Source organism: Sander lucioperca, chromosome 1, assembly GCF_008315115.2.
Source record: "Sander lucioperca isolate FBNREF2018 chromosome 1, SLUC_FBN_1.2, whole genome shotgun sequence".
Lineage (NCBI taxonomy): Eukaryota > Metazoa > Chordata > Actinopteri > Perciformes > Percidae > Sander > Sander lucioperca.
Window position 1 is genome coordinate 13,959,514 of NC_050173.1, and position 27,809 is coordinate 13,987,322.

The window sequence follows — 27,809 nt, forward strand, 5'->3', positions numbered from 1 at the left end:
AAGTCTGTGAGCCGTTTGTAGTCTGGTAGTGTAATAGTGTGCTAAGAGCACCAGGGTTGTCGGACTGGGGGTGGAAAAGGGGACTGAGTACCCAGGGCCCTCACGTGAGGATGGCCCAAAAATATGCTAGAAAGAATAGCTGTGGATACAGGGCACGCACTACAAAACTGTGTTCTCCATTGACTAGCACTGTTCTTTCTGTGTTTCTATTGGCTGATTGTGTACATCCACACTGTCAAAGTTACACAAAGGAGGAAGTGCAATGTGACCCTACCTTTAAACATTTGACTGGTACGTGTAAACATGTAAGAGTGCAGTGGACAGTACACGGTCGAGAGAAAGATGCTTCCTAGGAGGCTCAATTCACATGAACAAAAATGTAGATGTTCTTCAAATAGGTACTCAATTATGAGTTTATGATACTTGAAAGTTTCTGGGAGGACTAGAACTCCTTCAGGGTTGTTCTTGAACAAAAAACACAGCTGACATTTATTTTATGATCTGACAAATGCTAATGTGTGCAATTTGAAAGGAGAAGCCTGGTGCCTCATAGTGTTGCCTCTGAGAACAAGTAAGACAGAAAACCTGATTTGGTATTTAGCAAATCTATGTTTCAAAAAGTCAATATGAATGACTGTCACATCCTGTGAGGCAGGCCTTTTCTCGTCACACCACACTGTCTAACCACACAGGCTACCCAGACAAGTGATTGAAATGGGCATAGATATGCTAAAACCCGGCTCTTTTTTTTTTTCTTCTTCTGTTGATTCATCCTGTTACGACCGCAGCGACTTCAGTGCTGTTTATGTCACCGCTAAGCAGAGCATACACACACAGACACAAAGAACGCTGACGGCTCAGCCAGTGCACTCGCTCTTTTGCTCTGTCAGGTATTCATTTCAGCTCTGACAGCCTGCGCTTACCCTGCAGACACACTGGCTAAATAGATAGGGACTGTTTGCGTGTGTGTGTTGGGGGGGGCAGTATTTGACCATGCTGTGTGTTTATAAAATGTCATCCTTGGCTGTTCTGAGTATGCCTTCCTGTCTAAATTCCTGTCCCCTAGCAATATGAGTGAAGAATAGTGTAACAACCAAATATCGTTTCGAGGCGGGAAGCAAAGCACTGAGTGGGTTGGTTATGTATATAGCTGCAGGGTGTTTTTTTTTTTAAACCATAATGGAATCTATTTAGATGGGAGGAAATGAGTAACTGCAGGTGGGTTTCAATGGCCAACTTGAAAAAAAAAATAATATATATTCCAGCAAATAAATCCTCAATGTCTGATTGGTGTGCCCTGGAAGTCAGCCATTGTTCTGTACCTCTGGTTCCATTGACTCATCAAGAGCTAGAACGTACCTCAGTGACAACACTGAAGAAAATGATGTAATAGTCTATTGAAATCATCAAGACTCTAGTCTGCATTTGAGGTTTTTATAAAACAGAGGAGTTGCTTCATACCTTTCAAGGTTATGGAGGCGTAATAGTTAAAAACTGGACTCAGATGTATCTATGCACAAGGCTAAAAGTATCTTAGTGTCCTACATTCTGCTTTCTAATACATAACTGGGAATTGTATATTTACGTACACGTAAGGTAGTTATAAATGAAAAATATTTCAAATAAAGTAAGAAGAGATGTAAGTTTTTAATAACAGAACACATCCAAACGCAAAGAGAAGATGCAAGACAACAGAGGGACTTTCAGTGTGTTCAGTTGTGAGTGATCATCATATTCAAATAAAGATGTCAGAGTTTGACTAGTGGTCTATGGTCATGTTTACATTTACTATTCAAAAATGGGCTTGTACCAAAAACTAACTGGCAGTTCTGTGTTCGTTGTGTCAAGAGGTTGCAAGAGCACCGAGGCTGGGTAAAAAGGTCCTGTTTTTGGATCCCTGACGGAAAGGCTGAATTCTCTTGGATTTATTATCATTTAATGTACTACTTCTTCACATCCCATGTTTATAACCCCTAAGCCATTATGAAGACGTAAAACATCCAGACCATAAGTCAATCTCTGACAAGTTAAGCAATGTTTGTATGTGCAGCAGAAACTAGAAGTGCATTGGTGAAGTGCAGGACATTATACATTGATCTCTAAAATTAGATTTTGTTCTATGATCCACCACAAGATGCCAACCAGATATTTGTGATAAATATAGGTGTCTTGCTGTCTTTTCTTTCCTCCTCAAACATAAAAGGTTTCAGCATGAGGCTATACAGACTTAACTGGATGGGTTCACCTTCAGGTCATTTACACTCTCAATGAGTCTCAATATAAGACTTAGGTGAATTAGCCCATTAAGCTTAAATACCATTCTTTATATCAATGATCAAGCTTATCATCACAGCAAGTAAATCTGTAGCCTTGAAGAGACGAGGCTTAGAGGGAAGGGATGAGAGGGACAAGATGAAGCAGTAGAGGGGAGCAGGAATGGAAGTAAAAGGCAAAAAATATGAAAAAAATGAAGGGATCAGTGAGGTGAAGAAAATGGGGTAAGGGAGGTTACGAAGAAGGAAGGTTTGCACAGCTCTTCAGTGACTGCAACAAGCTAGTGAAAACAGATTTGGTTCAGGGTCCCTGGTTCACCTTTGTCCAATGCCTCTTGTCTAAGTGATTTTCACGTTCCAGAAGTCAGGAAATGTTCTACTGGAGGTACACAGCAGGATCTGATCCCTAGAGAGTGTATCAGTCCAGCGCTCATGGGAACTCCTGAGCCAATCGGAGGATTCAGCATCCAGAAATCTGTGAAGGTTCCAACTCCAAAACTCAAACAAGGATCGCTTTCCAGAACCTATACAGAAGGATTTAGAAACTAGTCCCATGTCTAACCAGGTTTCTCTGGGCAGAACAAGGGAGAAAAGCTTCAGAACTCCGGGAGCGTGTTTGTGTGTTGGTTAGTCTGCTGGTGGGACTGGCTATACTGAGCCAACTGGTTAGACCGATGCGTAGTGGGCTGACTTGGTGCAGTCTGGTTTGCTTGCTGGTTTTCTGATTGGTACTGTTCTAGCTCTCGCTTCCTCCTCATGGCTGACTGCAACTGCTGCTTGATTAAGAGGATTTGACCCTCCAGTTCTGACAGCTCCTGAGCCAGCGGGCTTCGACCCACACACAGGCTGAGGCCGAAATCGCCCACACCCAAACGTGTTATGCCCTGCCCGGAGCCCCCCTGCCCTGGCCCCGGTCCTTGGCCCAACCCCCGCCCTAACAGGTCGGAGCGACCGTTAGAGTTGGTCACTGTGGGCAGGTGTTTCGCCAGTAGAGGAAGAGAATGGGGATGTGGCTGGGGAGATGGGGGTGGTGGAGAAGGAAGATCCTGGGAAGATGGGCGTTCCAGGTCATTCTGCATCTCTTGTGGAAGGACCCTACGCCTGTTGCAGTGAGAGGACTCTGCAGGATTCCAACATGCTGACTGGTTGTTTCCCTCATTGCACCTTGAGATAAGACAGATACAAAGAGAAATATGAAGTTGCAATTCCGTTTTTTTTCCTCAGCCTATGTGGGAGATTGTGGCTCATCTGACTGCATGTTTCAAGACTGAATGCTACGTTAAATCAGTGGCGCAGAGGGTATCTCTCTCTGCCCGACTATTGCAGCTGTGTGCAGATACACAGATGATGCTTCCACTCTTAATTGTGGCTGCACATACACTATAATAATATGCATGTTGTATGACAATGTGCAATTTAGGGAGAACCAGACTTTGATCAAGAACATTAAGTGAAGACAGATTTACCTTCACTGCTATATGGGAAAGTTCCAGACATTATTGTTAAGAGGCTCATGTTGAGATTCTTGGAGGAATACAACAACAGTGTGAATGCTTGCCAAGACACAGTACAAGTGTTCTTGTACTAAAGCAAGCCTGTTTCATGTGTGTCCTTGAGTGTATTGTTCTGCTATTTATTATGTAATATGTCATATTTTTTAGCTACACTAGTGGCTTGGCTCAAGTGCTGGCAATATCGGTGTGTCAGTCAGTCGGTTGGTCCACCATTTTGTTCCAGACTGAAATATCTCAACAACTATTAGACGGAGTGCCATGGAATGTTTTACATACCTTTATGGACGTCTCATGATGAATTGTATTAACTTTGGTGATCGCTTAACTTTCCCTCTTTAGGTCAGATTGTAATTTGTGTATTACAAAAACGGATGACATTCCCATTAGCCTGAGCTGTATTTAGTGCTAATTAGCTTATCATAGCTATCATGCTAATATGCTCACAACATTCTTCCAATGACAACTATGAGCATGTTAGCACGCCGACATGAGCATTAACTCAAAGCATTGTCTATGTCTATGTACAGCCTCACAGAGCTGCCATCCTGGCTGTAGATTTAGTCTAGTTTTAATCCAAATCCCATGCATTTTCCTGTCAAAGTAGTCTGAGAATTAATTTTCCACCTGGGAGTGTTATGGTGGGCCCATTATTTGATCGGTCCCTATAATGACATGTTGCAGCACATCTTTATTTAAAGTCCTCATGGTGTGACTAGCTGGCCTAATGGTCACACCTAACTATTTGGTCAGAACACTGCCATTATAGTTTAGTAAGTTAGTAAACATTGTGCAGCTCTTGATGAGGACTGTCTACAGGCAGAGCTGCCAATAATAAACTGCCTGATGCCTGGTTCCAGTCTTAACAACGTCATAATCATGTCATATATAATGCAAGTAAGCATTAATGAATGCCCCCTCCACAACATGCAGGTATTCATGACAAAAAAAAAGATCTTGACTGTCAAGGCTTACTGGTATAAATCAAATTCATGTCCAATTAATTTCCTCCGGAAACAGCACCCCGCCAACCTCTGCCATCCAACCTGGAGGTGTACCCTCGTCTTCAAGCTAATGAGCACCAGTATCAGTACCGTGGGTTGGAGATGTCAGCTCGACACAACGTCACTAATGTCACATTTAATCACGGCTTAAACATATGTTACCTGACAAATCATTTCTCTTGGGGCAGCATTTGTCCTGCCTTCTCTTCAACCCATTCATCCTGCAAAATCATGTTTCAAGTACGAAGTAAATATATATATGAAAAATATAATCCCAAAGCTATTTCATTGGAGCGTTAAAGCTACACAAACTTAAAAAACAGCCGGCTGTGGTTGTCCTTGGCCACATATCACTTCCTTTGATTGCGCTGACCAATAAAACTCATGCAACATCAAGTTACTTTGGACCTTTGCCAACAGCTTCGCCCTTATTTTTTATTTTATATTTTTTTACACAGCATCAGCACTTGATAGCGAGAAGAAAGTCGCATCTGCAATACATGATTGGATATTTCACACTGCTGGTTTCATGTTGGGTTTAGAGAAAATACCAGTGAGTGTCCTTGCTTTTATGCTTCCCCAAGCCATGGGGATGTTTTGGTGGCGGCAGACCTAGCTTCTGTCCGGATAATTGATTCCAAATATGTGGTCATGAAATATTGTTATGGAAATATTTATCTTAAAACATAATCAACTTTATGGCATTTAATTTGCCTCACTCAGTGTTGAGTTAGTTGACATTCTGAGTTCTTATTCAAACAAATCAAACAATAAAAGATTTTTACATTTTAGGGCAAAATTATATTCATAAGAATGGTAGAGTAGTAAACAGATTACTATTGGATTTCAATGGTAGAGTTATGATACAATATCATTTTAAAGAAAGTTTTTACAAACATAACCGCTTAGCATTATTTAAAGCCCCTGAGATCACTCTGTGCTCTCTATCACAAATGAAAACACAATCCAGAATGACAACTCTAGTCTATATCCACAACCTTCCACTTCCGGGATTGCTCCGTTGCTGCCGGAAATTCCATCGTATGTCCTTTTTCGGCCGAATGTCCATTACCTTACGCTTTCTTTGTTTTGGAATTTTAAACTCCAGTTTTTCCGGTTTTTGAGGACTATAGTTAACTGCTCCTCAGATCTCTGCAGGGTAAATCCAGACAGCTAGCTAGACTATCTGTCCAATCTGAGTTTTCTGTTGCACGACTAAAACAGCCTTTGAATGTACACGTTCCACCAAAACAAGTTCCTTCCCGAGGCTATTGTGCAGAGGCACCATTGCTTCGCCTGGCACTTAGCGCCGCCCATGACGATTGTGATTGGTTTAAAGAAATGCCAATACACCACAGCATGTTTCTCTCCCATCCTGGAATGCTGTGTGGACTAGCCAGACCCTCCTTCACAGTGCTGTGGAGGAAGGTCTGGCAAAGCGAGACTATGTCAACTCTAATGACCCCTGCAGTCATTTGACAGTTCTGACTTGCCAGAGAAAATAACTTCATTTGGTTTCCTCTCTCAAAAGGAAACGTTTCAAATTGGACCAGATCTGCAAGCTGAGAAATAACCATGATTTCATTTAAGAAATAGAGAGAATATAGATCCCCCTCATATGAACTGAAGCCTAACTGAAGAACTCTCTGAACCAAATGTGTTTTCACCGGTGATAAAAGAAAGTGACAAGAAGAATCTAATGAGATACTCCTGACATCAAAAGAGACCTTCTGCTGAAGGATGGGACATCAGAATATAAGAACATGAAAAGCATCTTATCTTAAAATGATACGTGCACCTTTTGACAAGAAGGTGCCTGTGCCTACATCATGGCTGCAGTGAAAGAGAGAATATTTTGTATTGTGGTTATCATTATCAGATCTCTTAAGCCTTACGTTTTAATTAAGATAATCCCCCCAATTTCAGCAAGTATTAGAAACATTAGGTATTGGTGTTAGTGTGCTAGACTTTAGAGTGTAGATGTTCTTTCAATAATTATCACAGCTGCAGCCTGATGACCTCAGCCAGGTCCCTGGTAGGCGTTCCAACATCTAGATTGAAAACAATTGCTGGCTGAGCTTTTGTCCCATTATATTAGAAATGTGGAAATGTTGGGCTTTAAAATCACTGCAAAAACTGAAATCTCAGACTTGCTTTTATGCTTTTCTTAATTATTATTATTATTATTTTTTTTACATTGTTTGCTTTGCGTGCATGGGTTTTCCTTTTATTGATGAATTATCTTTTGTTTCTTTTATTCAAAAGCACTTTGTGGCTGCTCTGAAAAATGTGACGAAAATATAGAAGATTGTTATCATTAGCAGAGCCTCTAGTTGTCCCCCATAAATTAGAAACCCTATTCATTTGTTGTTCTTCCATCCAGCCTCTAACTTGTTTTTCTTAGCATTTAGGAATCCATGTGTCACATATGAGAGAGGAGCTCTTTCAAATTCCTTGCTATGAATGGAAATGATGATTGAGACGGAGCACCTAATTTCAGCGGTAAATATATAAACACCAACTCATTGTTTGCCGGGTAGAGATTCCCACAAGAAATAATGACATCAAGGTCAGAAAGAGAGGCGTTGGCGAAGTGTATTCAGCAGATGAAAAGCATGCTGAAATACAAATCATTATCACTTTCTGCAATGTTAGGATGTCCTTAACATCATCATTAATTTCCAAGATGGCAAAAGAAGAAGTAAACATATAAGGTTTTAAATGTAAAGCTCATTGTTGTGGTCCCTTTAAGTGACATCAGAGGACGTCTCCATTTTTAAGTCTAAAAACAAATGGAGCTCTTTGTTTTACATTCTGTATGTGAAGAGGCTAGGAGCCTATAAACACAGCTGAAAGTCAGCCTATTTTTCTTTATCATTTACCAAGAGATTATTTATTACTGCTGAGGGTAACCCTGCTCCTTTTCTTCAGAGACCAGATCCCTCCTTCTCCACACCAGTTTTTAGATTCCTTAACATAATTTCTAGCGATATCTGGTCCCTCCTACTTCCAGTTTGCAGATAAATATACAAATGAATAAATATAGATTTTTTTTCTCCATAAGCAGTGGTTTTACACATGTCCTTTGCAACCTGCTGCAAAGTAGTTCCAGATTTGTTAGACACATGACAAATACTCACAACTTCTAGATACTTGTCTATCTCATGTCAACCAGTGCATCTTAAGAAGACATCTCATGTTGCCCTGCAGCAGTTCTCTACGCTGCATTCTTAGGCTACATTTGCATTGCTACATTTTGGTTTAAAAATAAGTATCTTTTGCTACGATTACACCACTCATTCACACTGCTCTGGCGTTTCAGGCCCCTAAACCGGACACATTTGAAAACACTTCTGACCCCATTTTGGTTTGGAATCTGCGGGGTTGTGTTGCTGTCTCAATGGCAGCAAACAGAGACCATTGGCAACACCAACCAACTGATTCCAACTTCCACCGCCTGATTGGGTCTTATCGGTTATGCCAGCATAAGTTTACATGCTGCCTCCTGTTTATGCCCAGTATACAAGAATGTTCATGAGATATGAGGTTTGGGGTATGTTAGTTTGAATGGAGATTAGTTCTTCTACTGGAGCTAAAAACACTTGTGTGCAAAGAGTTCACTTTTAACTCAAAACTCAGCTTAAAAAAAACAAAAAACATAGCAATGTAAATGTACAGTAGCCTTAGAGTGAAATTAGAACAGAATATATTCAATTCAAACAACTTTATTTATCCCTGAAGGCCAAGTCAATTAACCACTGATCAGTATTTACACATTGTAATTTGGGTATTGTTTTATGATCAGACTATTTTCATGATCATATTATTTATTTTTACTGTAATTGAGATTGTTCTTTTTATTTCTTTTTATTTGTGCTGTAACAGGGCGTCCTCGGAAAAGAGAGCTTGCTCTCAGTGGCCCTCCCTGAATAAATAAAGGTTATAATTTCCCAACCCATCTGTCAGTACAGATGTCTGTCAGCTTGTAGCACAGTGAAAAAGGCTGTCCTTCAACAAGCATGGGTGCACCAGAAAGACATGCACCCTGCTAAAGTGTCCTAGAGCAAGATATTGAATCCCGCAGGCTTTACAGTTTGGAATGACCTCTTGGCCACCCTGTGGAGGGTGTCAACGTTAAGGTCTTCTAGACTATAGGCGTTGATTCCATGGGTGCTTAAGAGTCAGAGTGTAACCTATTTTTTTCTGTGTGATGTGTGGTTCTCATCCATCATCAAATGAGCTGTTGATTGTCATATTGACATCAGTCTTGCATTGCCAGACCTGTGCTTGCAGTGGTGCACTATAGCAGCTGTGTACCACAGCCACAGTGGTCTCGGATTGAGTTGGATTGTTAACAAAATATTATCGGTGGCATTTATTACTTTCCCTGTGTTTTAATGGTGTGCATTTGTAGTTAAACTTTTGATCTCCAATCCCTGTAAATATTTTGTGTGTAGGTCGTCACTGTTAAATTCCTATGAGGCTGAAATACGTGCTTTTGACTACTTTTTTCCAAATCTGCATAGCCAGTCATGTAGGCTATGGTTATTGCAGTAGGTTTAGCTTGTGCGTGAGGCATTTGATTGTTTTGAGCCTCCACCAGCAGAAATATACATGACTGTTACTACTGTTACTATACAGTAGATAGATGATGTTAGTGATTACACTTCTTTTAAACTGTGGTGTTGATGTGCAATACAACAATCACACAGCAGGACAGACATAGGGAAGCACAATCCCTGCCCAATTATCTCGACACAGCAGCGCTGCTCTGGTTGCCTGGAAATTGAACTCTTGAGGGTGAATGTATGTGCCCTCAGAAGTGAGGAATCAAAAGCACAATACAAACTGTTTCCTAGACAACACTGACTATATTACCTTGAGAATGACACAGCTGGAATGGTGTACAAAACAGAACAAATAAAAAAAAAAAATATATATATATATATATATATATATATATATATATATATAAATACATGTGGAATCAAGGGCAATCAGGAAACGTAGGCCTACTAAACAAAACAGGAAATAGTAAAACAGCAAAATTGCTTTAAAATGGAAGGAAATATAATGTGAAAATGCTAACGTTAATAGTTATAACAAGTAATGTAAGTACAAACAGTGGGAGCAATGGTCCTATCCCAAATAATTTCTCTATCAAAAAGAGTATAGCAGCTGAATTGTAACTGATATTACTGATCTGCTAGAAGTGACAATTTATCTTGTTTCAGTGTCGGTTAAAGGTCTTTTCTAGAGCAACATGACCTTTCCACAGCGTTTGATACTAAATCAAAAAATTTTAATTGGACATCGGAGAGTGTTTCATTGTATTACAGACACTGCTTCTAATTCTCTCATTCAGACAGTTCTCTGATGCCTTTGGGCTTTTCTACACCCTTGTGAGTGCAGTTAGGAAATGAAATACTTTATCCTAAGTAGTCCTTTTAAGCCAATTCATTTTTTACCCATATGGTCCATTTGGTAACACAATGCCTCCTTTTATGCTGATGAAACGCAGGTGTATATACAGCACTTTTCTGTAAGATGTACTGTAGTGGTATATCTTGGTGTATTTTCTTGTAACCGACCCCAAGCTGGAAGATTTTACAGCACAAAATCTCATACACATGAATGGGGCTCATCCTATTTCAGCACAGTGCTTGCAAAACAGACATTTCTGACAACACGAGGGTTTGGCGGGACACTGACAATATGACGGTAATAACTTCTGACTCTTAGACAACGTGCAGGCACGATGTAGAAGAGCTTGATTGAATGAGCCTAATTATGCAGCAGTAGGCAATCTATCCTCATTACCACAGGCATCCCTCACATTGCCTTGGCTCCATAATTATTACGTGTATTTAATCCCCACTTTGAGTGCTCCACCTGAGTGTCCCCTCAGTGCGTGGTGCTAAGTAGGCATAGGTGTGAGGTAGAATAGACAGCAGAATCAAACAGAGAAAGATGAAATGGAACTCTTTTGCTGAGTAAAAGCCAGAGGAATGGTTTTTGTCCCCTCAAAATGAGTAATACATTACATATGTTGCTTGCCTTAATATCAGATATGCTTATCTGATGGCAAAGCTCCAAAGTGAAATGACAATTTGAGCAGTGGACAAATGTGAATAATAGGGGCTATACTATGACACACACTGTATAGTGGTGTCAAAATAACGGTCCAGATTAGTTACATAAAGTGCACCCATGCTATATTTGAAAAGACACGACATGATTTACCAAATCTCTCCCTTTTTCACCCACTGAGCCAAACAATACTCATCATGAGATTATTTCCTCAATTTCCCTTACTGATAATTAGCTTCCAACAGACAAAAATGGGTCCCCTAACTGCCATTTGGATGTTAATTGATGTCACTTATTCGCAGCCTGATCATTTGGCCAATGGGCTGTTTGGAAAATTGGCCTCTTGAAATACTTTTTCGGTGTGAGCGAAGGTTACGGCACATGTGCTCATATGTGATATGAGCACACTCCGACGCTCCATTGTTCCGACCTCTCAAGAATTCCCTTTGGTCCTACAGCCCACTAGTCTGACGTCCCTTTGGTGGTGAAATTACGAAACCAACTATGGCCACGCCAAGACCCGCCCTACGAAGCAGCTCGATTGGTTGGGGTTAGGCCTTTGACCTTGAGTGGTTAAGGTTAGGATAGCCGATTGGGCTGTAGGACCAAAGGGAATTTTTCGGGTTATTGAGAGGTCGGAACAGTGGAGCGTCGGAGAAATGACATGGCACCATGTGATATAGTGATACCCTAGTCTGGCTATCACCAGACCAAGCTCAATCTTTTAAGATTGAACATTAGTCTGGGGAGTCTGCTCTGTATTTTCTACTGCACAAGAGGCATGATCAACGGGCATAGTTCAAATGACTCTGTACGCAATTGGATAGTCCTTCAACCAATTAGACCAATCCGGTTGACGTACTTTGCAGAGCGAGGCAGAGGGAAAGCCGGTCGGTAGTAAAAAAAATTAATAAATAAAAAGAAGGCGGTCGCTAGTAAGGCAAACACATCCTTCTTTTGTAGGAATTGTTCCCGGGCAAGTTTCAGAGAAAATTTGCCTTTGAAATCTTTTAAAACAGCAGCGACAGGTTGCTGCGCTTCGGTGGCCGCCATGTTGAATGTTACATTACATTACATGTCATTTAGCTGACACTTTTATCCAAAGCGACTTACAGTTGCTATATATGTCAGAGGTCACACACCTCTGGAGCAACTAGGGGTTAAGTGTCTTGCTCAGGGACACATTGGTTGATGTATAGCAGTGGGAATCGAACCCCGGTCTCCCACACCAAAGGCATGTGTTATATCCACTGCGCCATGACCACCCACGTGTAAATGTAAATGAATGCTTGCCGTCGCTTCTCTATCGTCATCGTGTTAAACCCGCCAATAGCGTGCCAGGTGGATAAGCCAGTTTGTGATTGGTTCCCGCAAATGTGTAACGGAAGCAGGATAGATAAATGTACAGGTTTCCAGCCTGAGCTGCAGGGCGAAATCAAATCGCCGGCAGATCGTGATACCCTGGAATCAGCATGGCAGTTTTCTTGAATCTAAATAACTTTCTTTGTTTGTGTGCTATCTGTAATGTAGTTATGTTATGGTATTTTAAGATTTGAAGTGGTGGTAAAATAAATTGCATTTCTTACAGGGTGCAGTGGTTTGATACCACTCTGGGAGGAGTAAAAACACACAATAAAACAAGGAACACAGCATGTTAAATACATTTTTCCCATTCACCTTTATAATGAGCTTCGTCAATTTGAGTATTAAAAACCTGAGTGGAAATGCTGAAAATTCAAAAAGAAAATTAATCAAGAAAACACATTTTTACGCTTGGCTGAGGAGGACAAGGGTTAGGGTTAGGGTTAGGGGGTTAGTATCAATATGAGAGTTGTGATAGACTTTAGTACTGAACACAGGCATTTCAGTTTTTACTTTAGTGGTTAGGGTTAGGGTAATGATGCTAATTATTCAGTCAGACTATTATTACTTGTTGAGCCCTCTTCTTCTGCAGTGGTTTAATGGCACTTGTTTGCAGAGTTAGCGCCACTGACTGTGAACAAACAGTGGTAACCAATGGCAATGGATGGAAACATAAGCTACTTACATTTTGGAGCTGCAGTAGGTCAGTGGCGAGCCTGTTACTGATGTGTCTTTATGTAACAAGTTTTAATGAGCCTAAATCCCAAGTAACAACAACAAAATGTGCTAAATGGGTCATAAATTATTACAACACTACTGGGCTCAGTTCATATTAAGTTCAATCCATTAGAGATGGGATTTCTCTCAAATCAATCTCATAAAAAAACATTACGTTAAGCATGAATATATTGCAGCCATGTACTTGTCTGCTGGATTTATTTGATTGAAGTGAAATTGAATTGAGCCCAGCCTTCAATGATTCAGGACAGTACCTCTTCTCGGGCTTGGTAACAGTCGGTAGTTTGTCATCAGTGAAGACTGAGTTGAGGGCCCGGTGTAATCTCTGGAAAACAAGCACCACATTAGCTATCACATGCTGAAACGATTCCCTCTGTTTCCCTGTGATTATACTGTTTTATTTGGAACATATATTTGTGTGTTTTGCACGTGTGTGTCCATAGGAAATAGAGAGAGCGAGAGAACTATAAGAACCAAATATATCACTAAGTACAAATTGACTGCACTAGTAAGTAGGCTACACTTTGCTAAAGTAAAAGTACATAACATATACTTGCAATGGAGTATTTTGACATTCTGTTAAGGCTACATTCACTTACTGTAACAACATAATCAGTATACCTCTTCCAGTGATTATAATGTGGTTGTTTGCCAACTTGTGATAAAAAGGGTGCTTCACTGTGTTGTACATGTATGTATCTGTGTGTGAGTTCAGTACCTGGCTTGTGTGCAGCCAGTATTTGAAGCGTGGCTCCTTGACCCTCGGGATCACCAGCTTGTACACAATGTGTTCAGCTATTGTGGTCAGTAGAGATAAGGCCACGCCCACACAGAGCATCACAAACAGACCGGAGAAATGCTTTATCCCCATCTGCAGCGTCTGGGGGGGGGGCACAGGGTTAGAGAGTGAGAAAGAAGGAGACACAGAGAAGAAGAGATCTGGGATGCATAGCCATCTCTTCTGATAGAGAAGGAGGAGTTGTCTGAAAAAATCTATCCGGGAAGTACAATGATAAAAAGTCCCTCAGGTTGTGCTGCATGATTGTAAAACAGTCAGATAACAAGACAAGCCCTTGTTTGTATTTAATTATTGATCAAACCCTTTACCTTGAAAATCCCATGCTCTGTTTACAGTATGTGTATTATGCAAGCCACACCATACAATATATACAGCAGGTACAGGTTTAAGCTCAATGGATGCTGTGGATTAGCCAGACTCTCCTCCGCAGCGTTGTGGAGGAAGGTCTTGGAAGACTATTTTTAATGTAACGGGTGCAGTTTTAAACACGTAATTAACTTTGTGAAACGGAACTAGTTACGTTTAGGCAACACAAATAGTTCAGGGATTGGCTTAGAATGAGTAACGTTAAACTACCCAAATGATGACTCAAAGTGACATGATTGCGTCATGGACTAAGGTCGGTAAAAGTCGGTTCAAAAAGTGACAGTTGACTTATGGTTTCACACAGGACACAAACCTTTGTCTCCTGAGTAAATGTCCTGTGTTTGTTTGACCCATTCACCAGCCCGAACTGCGTCCCTACACGGAATTTGGCGCTCTTATACTAGTCTGAAAATGTTATTTTACCGTATGCTATTATTTTTCTTATGTTACGTTATTAGCAATCTACTGTCTTGTGTACTTGTGTTTTATGTTTGTATTGTTATAAGAAAATTAATTGAAACAATACTAGACGTTTTTAGTAGTAGGTGTGGCAGTAGATTTTGGTTGGTGTATGCAAAATTAACATTTTAACAAGATAACACTATAGTGTGATTGTATAATTCTTTTCCGTTATTTCCCATGGAATGTGTGAACCCGTTGATGTACTGTATTCACCACAGTCAAACATTCCTATCCTGTCTCTATTACATGTTTGGCTGACCTCCCAGGAGTCATCTGCATTCTTTTCAAAATTCCATTAAAAACAGCCCGCATAGACAAAACGCTGCATTGACAAATGTAATGTGCCATGTATATTGTCCCCCCCATTACTTGACTTTATAACACCACAATCACTGCAGATGCAGTTCTAAAAGCTTTCTGCAACAAAACAATGAGTGCGAGGAGACATTGCTCCTGCAGGTTTGCTTTAAACTCTATTTTCACTCCTATCAGAAGTAAACAACACCATGAAGCAGTGGAAAAGTGAGATTAGTCTCCAAACTGAATAAGACACAATTATAAAGTCACTAAAGTAAAAACAGCACTTTCTGTGTCCAGTACTGAATTCAGCATTGTCTTTCAAAAAAAGAAGATAGACTTTTCCAGGGAATTGGACATCTGAAATAAGTTATAACCTTCCTTCAGTTACTTCCCCTCGAAAAATACAGTTTCATTATTTACTTTTTTCAGATTTTCCTCAGAAAACCCCTCAGATTGTCTCATGCTGGGATATATCACACGTTTCCCCCCCTCACATCTTAATTGTCACTCATTGTATTCTAAATTTGTCACTATGGACAAACCTCTCCGAAATGTATCAAGAGTCGGCAAGTGCGGCCATCTCCTATTGTGATATCACACTTTTCCGAATTAAGCGGCCCATGCAGTTACTGCAGATATACATTCTCATATGAATATCTTTATTGCTGAGTATGGAACAGCTTGTGATACAGCAGCAGCTGCAATGATTGCATTATAAAGTCATGCTGGTAAAAAAAAAAAAAAAAAAAATACATGATGGATTAAATTCGTTATTGCAGAGTATTGTGACTTGGCGAGCTAGCTGTAATGAAATTTTGGAGAATGGGAGCTGATGATTCCTGGGAATTCAAGAAATACAGACTGTTGTCACATCTCACTGCTGGGGAAGACATTTTCAACTTTGTGGGAATTAATTGGGATAGGAAAAGATAAAATGTAAGTGGTATAATATAGTATAGTAATTATCCTTTAACAGCAAGACAAGCTCACCGAGGATAAATTACATGAATCTAATCTAATACTTTGCTCCAGTAAAAAGAAGTGTAAGTTATTGTGCATCAACCCACTCCAACATTCCTCACAGCTGAGGGCGTTCCTTGGATCAGCACATTTAAGCACGTATTCTACCAAAGTTTTGGCAACACACACACACACTTCCTGTCTCTTTTCACTGCACGCTACAATATAGAACAATCATTTTTCAAAGCAATATTATAATCCAAAACTCCACTTCTATTTTTTACAATTTTTTTTTATTACTTTCTTTGGTTCACTACACTCATTGATTAGTTGCATAAATTTGCTGCAAAAATCTATGAATAACGTCAATAAAGCACATAACACATTCATAATCTTCGTCCCTTTGATGGCAATTTATTTCTCGGTAATGTTAAGTTGGGTCCTTTTAATGTTAGGTAATTGAATAATATGTCATTTATTGGTATTGATTTTATTACTTCAAATGGGATCAACTTCTTTGGGGTGACAGAGAGCTGGACGGATGCCATAGAGTTTGGCTGACATCGCTGAAGCCAATGCGTCAGATTTTTCATCTTTTCAGAATCACAGGCTTGTTGCTGCCGGTGGTGATGTAGCAGTCATTTATCGGAATAAAAGATTGCAAAAAAAAACAACAAAAAATGCTGAGCAGGACTTTACTGAACCAGCCTGGTCAGTAATTCATATTGCTTATATCACATAAATTTCCCTCTGATGTTGTCCAGTGTTCTATTTGACAGCACATTGTAACTGTGCAAGAACATGCTACTCAGAGTTTAGGTTGATTCAATGTAATGATACATACTTTATATCACTTATTGTACAACATTATCTTTAACATGAAACTAGAAGTGTGTACATTATCATCACTCTGTGATTTCTGCACAGCACCTGACTGATATATAAAATTAAACGACACACAGGTGAAGCAAAATACGGGTCAAGCAGCTTTCTCTACTGTCACTGATGGCAGGTGGAGGCATGATGCTGCAAAATGAAAAGCACCTGGAGCAATTTAAATGTCTGCAACAGTAGATAGCATCTGTGACACGTCCAGCTGTTACACGGTGGAAAATGGTTCTCTTCAGCGACACTGAATCTGTTGCACTGCAGTGTGCTACTTCTGCTACTCGTATGAGACTCAGAAGTCATTAAATTTATGTATTTAGGTGTTTAGGTAATGCTGTCATTCAAAGGCACACACCATGAGTGCTTCTTAATTAGACATCATAATGAGCAACCGACAGGGATTTATATGCCTTTGCACACAGAAGTAGAAAAGAAGAAAGAAAAAATAAGGTAGGGAAAATAATTCCTTTTTTTGAAGACGAAGTTAGTGCATTCTTGATAATAGTGAGTGTGCAGTCAGCACCAAGCTAGGAGCCACTTTTGGGGATTCCAGAGTCACAGCTGGGTGGAGAGACGGCCAGCCTGCTAAGAGAGCTAAGTGCTCGGTAATAGCAGAACAGAATGGACCACGGAGCCTGGGCTGTTTGGGACTGAAGTTATGGGGACACAGCTTGGTTAGCAGCTGGAGGGTCTGGGGCTGCCGTCTGAATTAGTAAGGAGCAATCACTGTACATGGAGGTTGTGGAGGCGGTGCAGGAAAAGTATTCTGAGAGAACAGCCAGGAAAACGGCGAGGTAAGGACAGTGACAGGAAAGCTACTTCTGTACAATGATCAGGGGCGTCGGACTGGGGGGAAAAAGGGGACTGAGTACCCAGGGCCCTCATGTGAGGAGGGCCCAAAAAGATGCTAGAATGAATAGCTGTGGATGCGGGGAGGGGCCCATAGAAAATGCCTTTCTACAGGGCCCAGAATTTTGTGCTACCCCCCTGACAATGATGATATGTTAAGTTATGAATTCTGAATAACCAGAGAGAGAGTTTATTTAAGACAAGAAGTCCCTTTTTCTACAAGATGCTACTTGTTGCCTATTTACACATCCAGCAAAGTCTGAGCAACATTAGCATTTAGAGTGGCGATTCTGGCCATCGAACAAATATGTCCAGTTCTAACTCTCACTTTGATCTCCACTAACTCCTAGGGGGAATCTCTGGCTTTTTAGCTGCTAAATCCTCCGAATGTTCATCGGGTAGTCACTAACTTGTCTGTCTGCTCCTTTTTTGGGGAAAACAGCTGCCTGCTGCAGCGGTAGAAGAGGATGATGAGAGCAGTGAGACAAAAACCAAACAGAAACCAATGAGCTCGAAGATGCTAAAATGCTCTGTAGAGCTGAGGGGAACTAAAGAGTTGGGGGATAATGTTCTGCAAGGTTTGTTATGAGCGACCCTTTTCCCATAGTGAATAGCCATTTGATCCATTGTTAATATAAGAATATTGAGGGCAGCTTTAAACCAGTTTTTTTTTGTCTTTGACATGCTTGGCAAGAACTAAAAAAAAACCAATACCCATGGTTGGTGATATAACAATTTTATGTCAAAACACAATATGTATTTAAATGTGTCCATCATACACAACAATACAACTGCTGCTGTTGTTTGTAACAGGTGGGTTTGTTCCTACCTCAGTCACAGCGAAGCTGCGCTTCCCGCAGGGCACAACCTTGTACCATTTGTCATGCAGCGTGTCCATGAAGCCATCTGACTTGTACTGACTAACAAGCTCTGAGATGTTGGAGGTGAGTGGCGAGTTCTGAGGGAGTCCAATCCCATAGCCTACCGATGTACACACACACACACACACACACACACACACACACACACACACACACACACACACACACACACACACACACACAAACACACAAACACACAATGCAATTATTCCTCTGTCACAACATGTCATGTGCTCCCATTACATGTCTTCACCAGTTTGTAGCTGTGCACACAACTAAGGAAAATAACAGCTGATCAAAAAGAAGGGAGTCTTGGTAAATGTTGCCAGTGTTTCTCAAAACAGCACCATTGTCTCTCGAAAACAAAGCAGGTACCTAATATCGTGAGTAAATGTCAGAATTCCTTAGCATGCCGGGAAAGTGGGACAAATTCAGCAACAGAAGTACCATGCCTCGGTAGGAAGTACACTGATTGATTTGTATCGCGTCCTGAAGGCTTAAGGGTGCATTAAGTAATTAACAACAACACTGGAATCTTGGACTGTGGTGGCCTGTAATGGAAGCAACCACCATGGGAACATCTTCACAGTGGGAGGACGGAGATTGCTAAATGGACCAGAGATTAACAGCAGACAGTTAGAGGATCTAAGCTGTTGAAAGCAAGAAGATTAACTGCTGTGCAAATGTTGAGTGATATTGTTAAATTCAGGGCTGTCCTAAAATGATCATGGTCAGTTAATCTGCGGTCATGCAGAAATACCTCTTAAAATATATCCATATTTCAAATAACATCTTTATGAACACTGTTGTGATGCCAGAAATTGTATATACAGGGTGCGATTTGTGAAAAAAGCAGAAGGGGGAGGGGTTGTTTGGTCATGCACAACAAAACAAAACATGCAAGAATTAAATCCCCCTTTCAATACCATGGATAGTGGTAGCAAGGCATGCCAAAACACTTATTTATGAACTTTAATATTCAATGGAAAATAATCTCTAAATGAAAAAGCATAACGTGGTGTCAACATAAAACACACAGCTTTCAAGCCGGAGAGCGGAGTACTAATCACCCAGGAAACGCTCGTTTGTTCCTCGGGAGTATTTTCATCCAAACCACGATCTTTTCTCTAAACTTAACTAGTCGTTTTGGTGCCTAAACTTAACGATCATCGCCGCATGACGCTCACTTTTCCGGTTTAAATTCAACTAAATTCAAAACTTCCATGGCTCCTGAACGGACCGTCATCTGGCGGTGCCTGTAGCCGGCTTACAGTCACCTATCGGCGGCTAAACAACTGCCGCTGGTAGCCGGCATCCCGGAGCTAAATACAACCAGCAACTGACACTCAGATTTTATCATTCTATGGCACTATAGACTGTTTACGTTAAAGCGCTTTACTTAGTTTTAAATATTTCTATTTTAGGTATATAATAGCCTATGGTCTATTGGTGAAGTAGCATTGATTACTTTGAGCGGGAAATACATTTTGTCCCACCGGTGATAAAAATAATTCGGAGAGGGAGAAATCCCACGCATCCCCTTCGGCAAATCGCACCCTGTATATATACAGTATATATATATATATATATATATATATATATATATATATATATATATATATATATATATATATATATAAATAACATTTTTTTCTCCTAAATAAGCAGGATATTTGTCTTATAATAAGCTGCCATGTGTTACCTTCTATAGCAAAGGGTTTCCCGACCGTTAGTGTTTTACAGTCTGCATCTATGGAGACCTCATAGTCCAACAGAGCTTTGTCCATGATGAATGCATCCAGCCTCTGAGGGTCAGCCCTGTAAACACACAACAGATGTACTGAAAGTGCAAAGCAATTAGCAGATGTAGCAAAAAATGTCACACTTTTTCAAGTGTTCAGCTGAAATGCAATGACGGGTTCTTGATTGAGATGGTGAGAGCTCAGCTTTAATACTTAACAAACTATACAGCATTCATCTAATTAAACTTTTTTTTTTGTGCAACCACTCAGTCATTCCACAAAAGAAAGATGGAGTGTCAACCTAAAGTATGCCCTTGAGCGTTCTGACAATCTGATCAGTGGCATTTGAAATGTTTTTGACGGATGACTGGACAGACAAACACATGGACGGATGGACTGGGACTGATCCACAGTCACTCTTCCAAATTCATTGGGATGACAGATGTAACCATGGCACTAAGACAAATCTTACATCTTCTGGGGTTTTTCTGGGATTGACATTTTAAAGCAACCCTCTATAAAACTTTTTAAACCTCCTGATGCGCAAACTTAAATTAAACTTACTTTGTCATCTCACTCCTGCTCTGCTACCCTGAGGTTTATTTTCTCAGTTGTTGTCCTCATGTCATACCTCTGACCTCACAGAGTGTGTTTAAAGAAAAAGAGAAGTTTGTTTTTTGTCTGTTTGTTAGGTGTTGGATGAAAACTGTATATGCTTTCACTTCATTTTATGGGTAGGGTAAAGCTGAATGGATTAGTGATGGGTGGACTGACTCTTCACAGAATCGGTTCCGTCAAGTTGATACTGATGTAAATGTATCAAACCTTTCGAGTTTCGATACTTTTTGCAAACTATGGTTTTCGTTTCTCTGTGACACAGTCAATTATAGTACATACACTTCAGCTTCTACAACACAGCTGCTCCCCGTCCCACAAAACAACTCTTCAATGCATTTACCAGTCCTAATGAGGTTCATGAACACACCGAAGTCTGAAAAACAACCATCCGAGGAGCATGTGAATGCACCATTAGCAGTGACCACTACCCTACGATAACGGCAGCGAGTGGGACAAGTGAGGAATTTGTGAGCACTAGCACGTTCGGACAGTTTGACAGGATAACCCCATACATACCGGACACTAAAAAGAGTTGTTGAAACATAATTTTTTTGTTCATTTTTCATCATCACTTGAAGAGAGAGAAACACCGCTAAGAGGTTTCTATGTTTTGTGTCCAATAAACAAATTGGTTAAACAGTCCTTCCAGAAGGAGTTTTTTTATGATTGTTGCGGGCAAAAATCCTTGATTATGCGGCACGTTTTCTTAAAAAATGCGATGGAATATGCGGGATATTTATGGAATTTTATGCGATGAAATTGCGGGAACTTGCAACAATTGCGGGAACTTGCAAAAACTGCAGTTTCATCATGGCTTCATCGCGGGGTTTGCAGCTTTTCGATGATGTTCACGTCGCGTAATAACGTCACTTCATAACGTCACTTCATAACGTCACTTAATAACGTCACTTCATAACGTCACTTCATAACGTCACTTCATAACGTCACTTCATAACGTCACTTCATAACGTTCCAGTGGCAACAGGGGAAAATGGCTGCTCTTGTGTGAAGTAAACGCAACATTTTCAACTTTCTGCTAAGATATATGTGACTATATGGCAACGAAAATACGGGGATTATGAAATCATGCAAGCCCCGCATATTTGGCGCGGAAATCGGCAATTTATGGGGCGAAAGTGTGGCGTATTTGTAAAAATGCGGCCCCGCTGATTATGCATTGAATTATGCAATCGCATAATCGCGTTTTTCTGGAGGGACTGATTAAAAGTGAGGAAAAAAATTAAACTGAACACAATGCTAAGAGAATGAAGTATTTTGCTTTGTGCTTGTGTGTATTTTACAGAGACTTTCAGAAGGCCATTTACCACACTGAAAATGGGATGTAAAAGATTCAACAAACTTCTCCCTCAACCTTATGCCAGTGGTTTTCCAATACTTTTACTGGCCAAAAGCCAGTAAAATCACTGCCTGTCTGCAAGTTTCTGCCAATTTACCCACATTCCGCGCTCAAAGTGTGTTATACAGAGGTGAGATAATAATTCACAACACTTTCAGTGAGGCTTTTACAAATCAACTCAAAATGTCTTTACTGACAGGTACAGCCTACTGGGATACAAATGCGGCAAAGCCCTTTCTCAAGATATTCGCTTTATTTTTTTGCTTGTTATCAAGGACAGTGTTTGAAATCCTGCACTATCTTCAAGTCGCAAGCTGGCTGTTCATTATTACTGGTTGAAATTGGTTGGAGCATTTGTCCTTGGTCTTTTCACCATAGCACGGTATTGATGTTATGTATTTTATTATCAGAGGACTACCTTGACTTCAACCAATTACCTAACCTGTATGTTTAAAACATGTTGCCTGCCTGCATCATTTTCCTTCAGTAACGCTTGTAAAAGTAGCTGAATCATGTCTTTGCATCTGGATGGCATCAGTGAAAAACTGCACTATAGTGACAGGGCACATTTCTGTGGTGTGGCTTTACTTAATATAAGTGATGCGTGACACAGCAGTTCCATTAATGCTAAATCCCCGAGGTAGATCAGGGGAAAGTCTCCACATCATGAAGTAAGACCTGTTTTCGGTTAAAATACTCTCTAGTAAATCGTTCTGTTTCAGGTGTGAGCTCGTGTTATGCAAGACTCTATTAAAGCATATAAAAGCATTGTTCCGAGTGTCTCTGCCCCTTTAATAAGCAAGCCAAAGTTGCACAAGGCAGTTGTCCGACGGCTGATAATGCATCAGTCGGTGCACTTTCTGAAAATGCTCTAATTAAATAGCAGACAGGCTGCAGTTAGCAGTTGTTGCTTGTTTCAATTGCTGTCTATGGTGAGACATGTTCATTAAACTGAAACACGATGGATGCATAGTGTGCAGGGTTGAGAACCAACAGAAGTGGAAATAGACCTCTAAATGTCAGTACATTTCCACAAACAATGGTTTATAGTCATCAGTGTATGGATTTTTGTATCTACTTGTCACAGGGGTGACAAGTAGATACAAAATGAGATGTTAATGAGATTTCCTCACCCATCTCATTAACATCTCCTTGTCAACTGGCTGTTTCCCCGATGCTCTCAAAGAGGCAAGAGTGACCCCACTGCTCAAAAAACCAACACTCGACTCCTCTGATGTAAATAACTATAGACCCGTCTCCCTTCTTCCATTTCTATCTAAAACTCTTGAGCGTGCCATTTATAATCAACTCTCTACCTATCTCCACCAGAACAACCTTCTTGATCCCCACCAGTCTGGCTTCAAGGCTGGCCACTCAACAGAAACTGCCCTCCTTGCTGTCACTGAGCAGCTTCACATCGCTAGAACAACCTCTCTCTCTTCCATTATCATCCTTCTGGATCTTTCTGCTGCCTTTGACACAGTGAACCACCAGATCCTCATTTCGACACTCCGAAATCTGGGTGTCTCAGGCTCTGCGCTCTCATTACTCACATCTTACCTGGCAGACCGAACCTACAGGGTAACCTGGAGAGGGTCTAGCTCAGAACCTTGCCCACTTAAAACTGGGGTTCCTCAGGGATCAGTCCTGGGTCCCCTCCTCTTCTCTCTGTACACCAACTCTCTCGGGTCTGTCATTCAGTCGCACGGCTTTTCTCATCACAGCTAAGCAGATGACACCCAACTAATTCTCTCCTTTCCTGAGTCTGAAACTCAGGTAGCAGCACGTATCTCGACCTGTCTGACTGACATCTCTTCTTGGATGTTCACACACCATCTGAAACTCAACCTCGACAAGACTGAGCTCCTTTTCCTTCCAGGGAAGGGCTCTCCTACCCAAGACCTGACTATAACAATTGACAACTCTATAGTAGTCCCCACCAAGACTGCTAGAAACCTGGGTGTAACACTTGACGACCAACTCTCCTTCACTGCTAACATTGCTGCAACCACCCGATCGTGTAGATACATGCTGCATAACATCAGAAGGATACGTCCCCTTCTAACGCAGAAGGCGGCTCAGGTTCTGGTTCAGGCTCTAGTCATCTCACGTCTAGACTACTGCAACTCCCTCCTGATTGGCCTGCCTGCATGTGCCATCCAACCCCTGCAGCTCATTCAGAATGCAGCGGCTCGACTTGTCTTCAACCTCCCCAAGTTCTCTCACACTACACCTCTCCTCCGCTCTCTTCACTGGTTACCAATTGCGGCCCGCATCCGCTTCAAGACACTAGTACTTACATACAGGGCCACGAACGGATCAGCACCCGCTTACATCCAGAACATGGTCAAACCATATACCCCAACCCGCCCACTTCGTTCTGCATCAGCCAAACTGCTGGCTGCTCCCTCACAGCGAGGGAGAACTAATCACTCAACGAAATCCCGACTGTTCACTGTCCTGGCTCCCAAATGGTGGAACGAGCTCCGATATCAGGATGGCCGAAAGCCTACACATCTTCCGCCGAAGGCTAAAAACGCATCTCTTCCGACTACACCTCGGATAAAAAAAAAATAAAAAATCTTGAACTTGCACTTTCGAACCTGCACTTTCATTTGTTTCTTTGTAGCTTTGCCTATTTAAAGCTACTGTATTTGCACTTACTACTTGTGGTCTGGAGTTTGAACCTTCACAGTTGAAAGCACTTAATTGTAAGTCGCTTTGGATAAAAGCGTCAGCTAAATGACATGTAATGTAATGTAATGTAAAGGGGTGAGGGAGAGTGGCAACAGGGAACAAGCCAAATGCTTCTACTGGTGGAGGAAGCAGTGGCTGAGAACTGATGAGGGAAAGTGGAAACAGGTGGGAGAGTAGGCAGGGAGGGATAATGAGGAAAGTGGGAACAGGTGTGTAGATGGGTGGGGCAATCATGTGTTGGGGATAGGAGAGAAAGTCCGAAGGCAGGCGGCGGATGGATGGAAAATGGCAACGAAAGGACAGAGAGACAGAATGTAACACCAGTATAATAAAAAAAACCATCATGATCAAAAATATCATCATGATCAGGATTCAAAGTAAAATACAAAATAACAGCTGAAGAGTTTTGAAAAATGCTTCTAGTAAAAAAATGTCTTTGTTCCAAAAAAAAAGAAGAAGATGATTTTTAAAGAAATATAACCGGCTTTGAAAGTTATCAGCCGATTGCATGGGTGTTATCAGTTGTTGTTATTACCATAGATATGAGGCGTTTATGGCCCATCTCTTGGCTCAGTACGCTGTTATCATCTATTGGAAGCTGGATCACACCATCTCTGTCAATATTACGTATGTCATGTAAAACAATGTAGTATGAAGAGCAACTCTGCATTAAGAGGTAGGTTGGGGTGGTGGATGGGTTAAACAAACAGGATTTTCACCTGGGAGACTGGTGTTCATGTCCCATGTGAGGCAAAAAGTCAACATTAACTTCTTTTTTAATTAAGTAGGCTACGTAAGTTAACTTTCTTACATAACATTCCTTATTTAACGGTCTTCAATAACTTTAATCTAAACAGCACCTTCAACACTTGTTCTAAGTATAAAGGTAACCATAGCAATCCCAACATCCTGTTTTGTTTGGATTACAGTAATCTTTAGTTTATTCTCCCCATAGGGCTACTCCTGTCAATGCAGTATACAGTAGATGCATTTAACTACAACGTAAGATTTAAGTGCCCAATGCACCCAATTCACCCACTATGTGAATATGTAACCATGCCTGGTCAATTTGGGAGTAAACCCTCAGCACAGAGTATTAAAAGTTGCATTGCGTGTATGCTGTCTTGTTCCCCTGTTGTAATTTTCTAAAGATTACATTTTCCCTTGAATCCTCTAATCAGCATTTTAGAAACTCAGTAAAAAAAAAAAAGAAATTGTGTCCTCTGCCTGGGCCTTGCATTCAGCTGCTTTTTCTCACTGTATTCTGTTTTGCTCCACAGGGATGCCAGTTGAATATCGAAGCAGCTTAGGATGACAGCAATGGCAGGGTAAGGAGGAGGGTGAGATCTGAATGCAAACAGGCTGGCTTGTGGTGGAGAATGACCGATTTTTCTTGGAAACACAACTCACATTCCCTTCTTTTTCAAAGATGAAGTTTTTTTTTCCATATGTGAAAAGTTCATTTTCAGGGAATGATGAAAGGACGAGATGACTGGTTGGATAGTTTAGAAAATATCAGAGGACATATGGCAGTGTACCAGGATCAGCGACGACTACCACGAATGTTCAGTGTTTGCATGATGTACTGTATGTGGACTGTACGGTATGTATAAGATTGTCTTACTTGAGCTCATGTATGCCATCTGGTGTTGCCGGGACATTGTATCTTCTCATGTACTCGTGCATCTCAGGGAAACTCTTCTTGAGGTAGTCCTCTGCGCTGCTTTCTCTCACTGTGGCAAATCGGAATCCCTGAGAGGGATGGTGCAACTGCAGAAAAGAAGAAACAAAGTCATCTTACCATTAGAATGCATTCAAAAAACATTATTGCTGATTAATATTGAGCTCCTGTAAAACTCTATACTGATTTCTTCATTTGTTTTCTCTTTTCTTTTCTGACTCTCAATATCCCTGCACTCTTGTGATTCAGAGAGTTGGTGAATTGGCAAAAGCATCAATTACATTATGCCAATTGCCCTTACAAAAGTGGTTTAATAATTACATTTAGTCTAAAAAACTGCACTTTCACAAGGGCACAAGGGCACTACTAAAATTTAGAAAAGATACCTAATTTTCCAGTCTGCGGTTATATCAAGTGTACATCAAGGACATGTAAAAGAACTTGAGAGAGACAAAACAACCATCTTTGCAAAGACAGACAAAAATTGGTGTAAAACGGTGTAACAGAAATACAAATGAAACTATTTGTCAATTTCAAAACCACACTTCAAACGTCAACTTTAGAAACTGCCGTTGTTTGTAGTGTTGCACTTTCCTGACTTCTGTACCTTTGGGTCATGTATCCCTGACAGTTGTTCGTAGGTCTTCTCCCCGACCATGACGGCAGCTAGATTAGCAGTGTAGGTGGACAGACAGAACAGACAGAAGATGGCCCAGAGGTTCATCAGCAGGCGGCCTGTCCAGCACTTTGGCGGCTTGATGGCCACCGTTCTCCCGAAGAGAATGGCGTAGCACACATTTAGAGCTGAGGAGAAGGAGAACACCCGGTCGCGGTTGCGTCCACGTGGCGTCATACCAAACGGGCTGAACCACTCATACAAGGTGAGGAAGATGGCGGTGACGTGGAGAGAGACAAAGATGCCAAGCCACATGGACCAGTGCAGAGGCCACATGAAGGCACCAATGGGTGCAGCTGTGTCGCGAGTACGAACCTGGGCAGAGGTGGGGACGGGAGGGGGTGACACAGGATTGGAAAACTTTCATAAATGAAATTAGTGTTTTTAAGATATTGACGTTTTTTACAGGCTTCAGTGGGGTTAGGCCTGGACAATTAAAAAAAACAGGTGTGGCTGGAGTGTTTGTGTCTGGTATATACAGGATTACCTTTTTGTTGCATATACACCCTCCGTGTGTATATGCCACGGCTGTTTCAGCGTCGCGTAAGGTGTTTG

General features: G+C 41.1%; 1 protein-coding gene across 1 annotated transcript in view; it reads right to left on the reverse strand.

Annotated features, from left to right (window-relative positions):
• Positions 1-2,175: 2,175 nt before the first annotated feature.
• grin3a (glutamate receptor, ionotropic, N-methyl-D-aspartate 3A) overlaps positions 2,176-27,809 on the reverse strand; it is a 51,469-nt gene continuing 25,835 nt past the window's right edge. The window contains exons 4-10 of the mRNA XM_031298157.2: positions 27,186-27,569; positions 26,522-26,667; positions 20,186-20,301; positions 18,432-18,583; positions 13,697-13,858; positions 13,233-13,303; positions 2,176-3,437 (exon numbers count right to left, since the gene is read on the reverse strand). Of these exons, the coding sequence (XP_031154017.1) occupies positions 2,870-3,437; positions 13,233-13,303; positions 13,697-13,858; positions 18,432-18,583; positions 20,186-20,301; positions 26,522-26,667; positions 27,186-27,569 (1,599 nt within the window). The 3' untranslated portion in view covers positions 2,176-2,869. The remainder of the gene's footprint in view (positions 3,438-13,232; positions 13,304-13,696; positions 13,859-18,431; positions 18,584-20,185; positions 20,302-26,521; positions 26,668-27,185; positions 27,570-27,809) is intronic.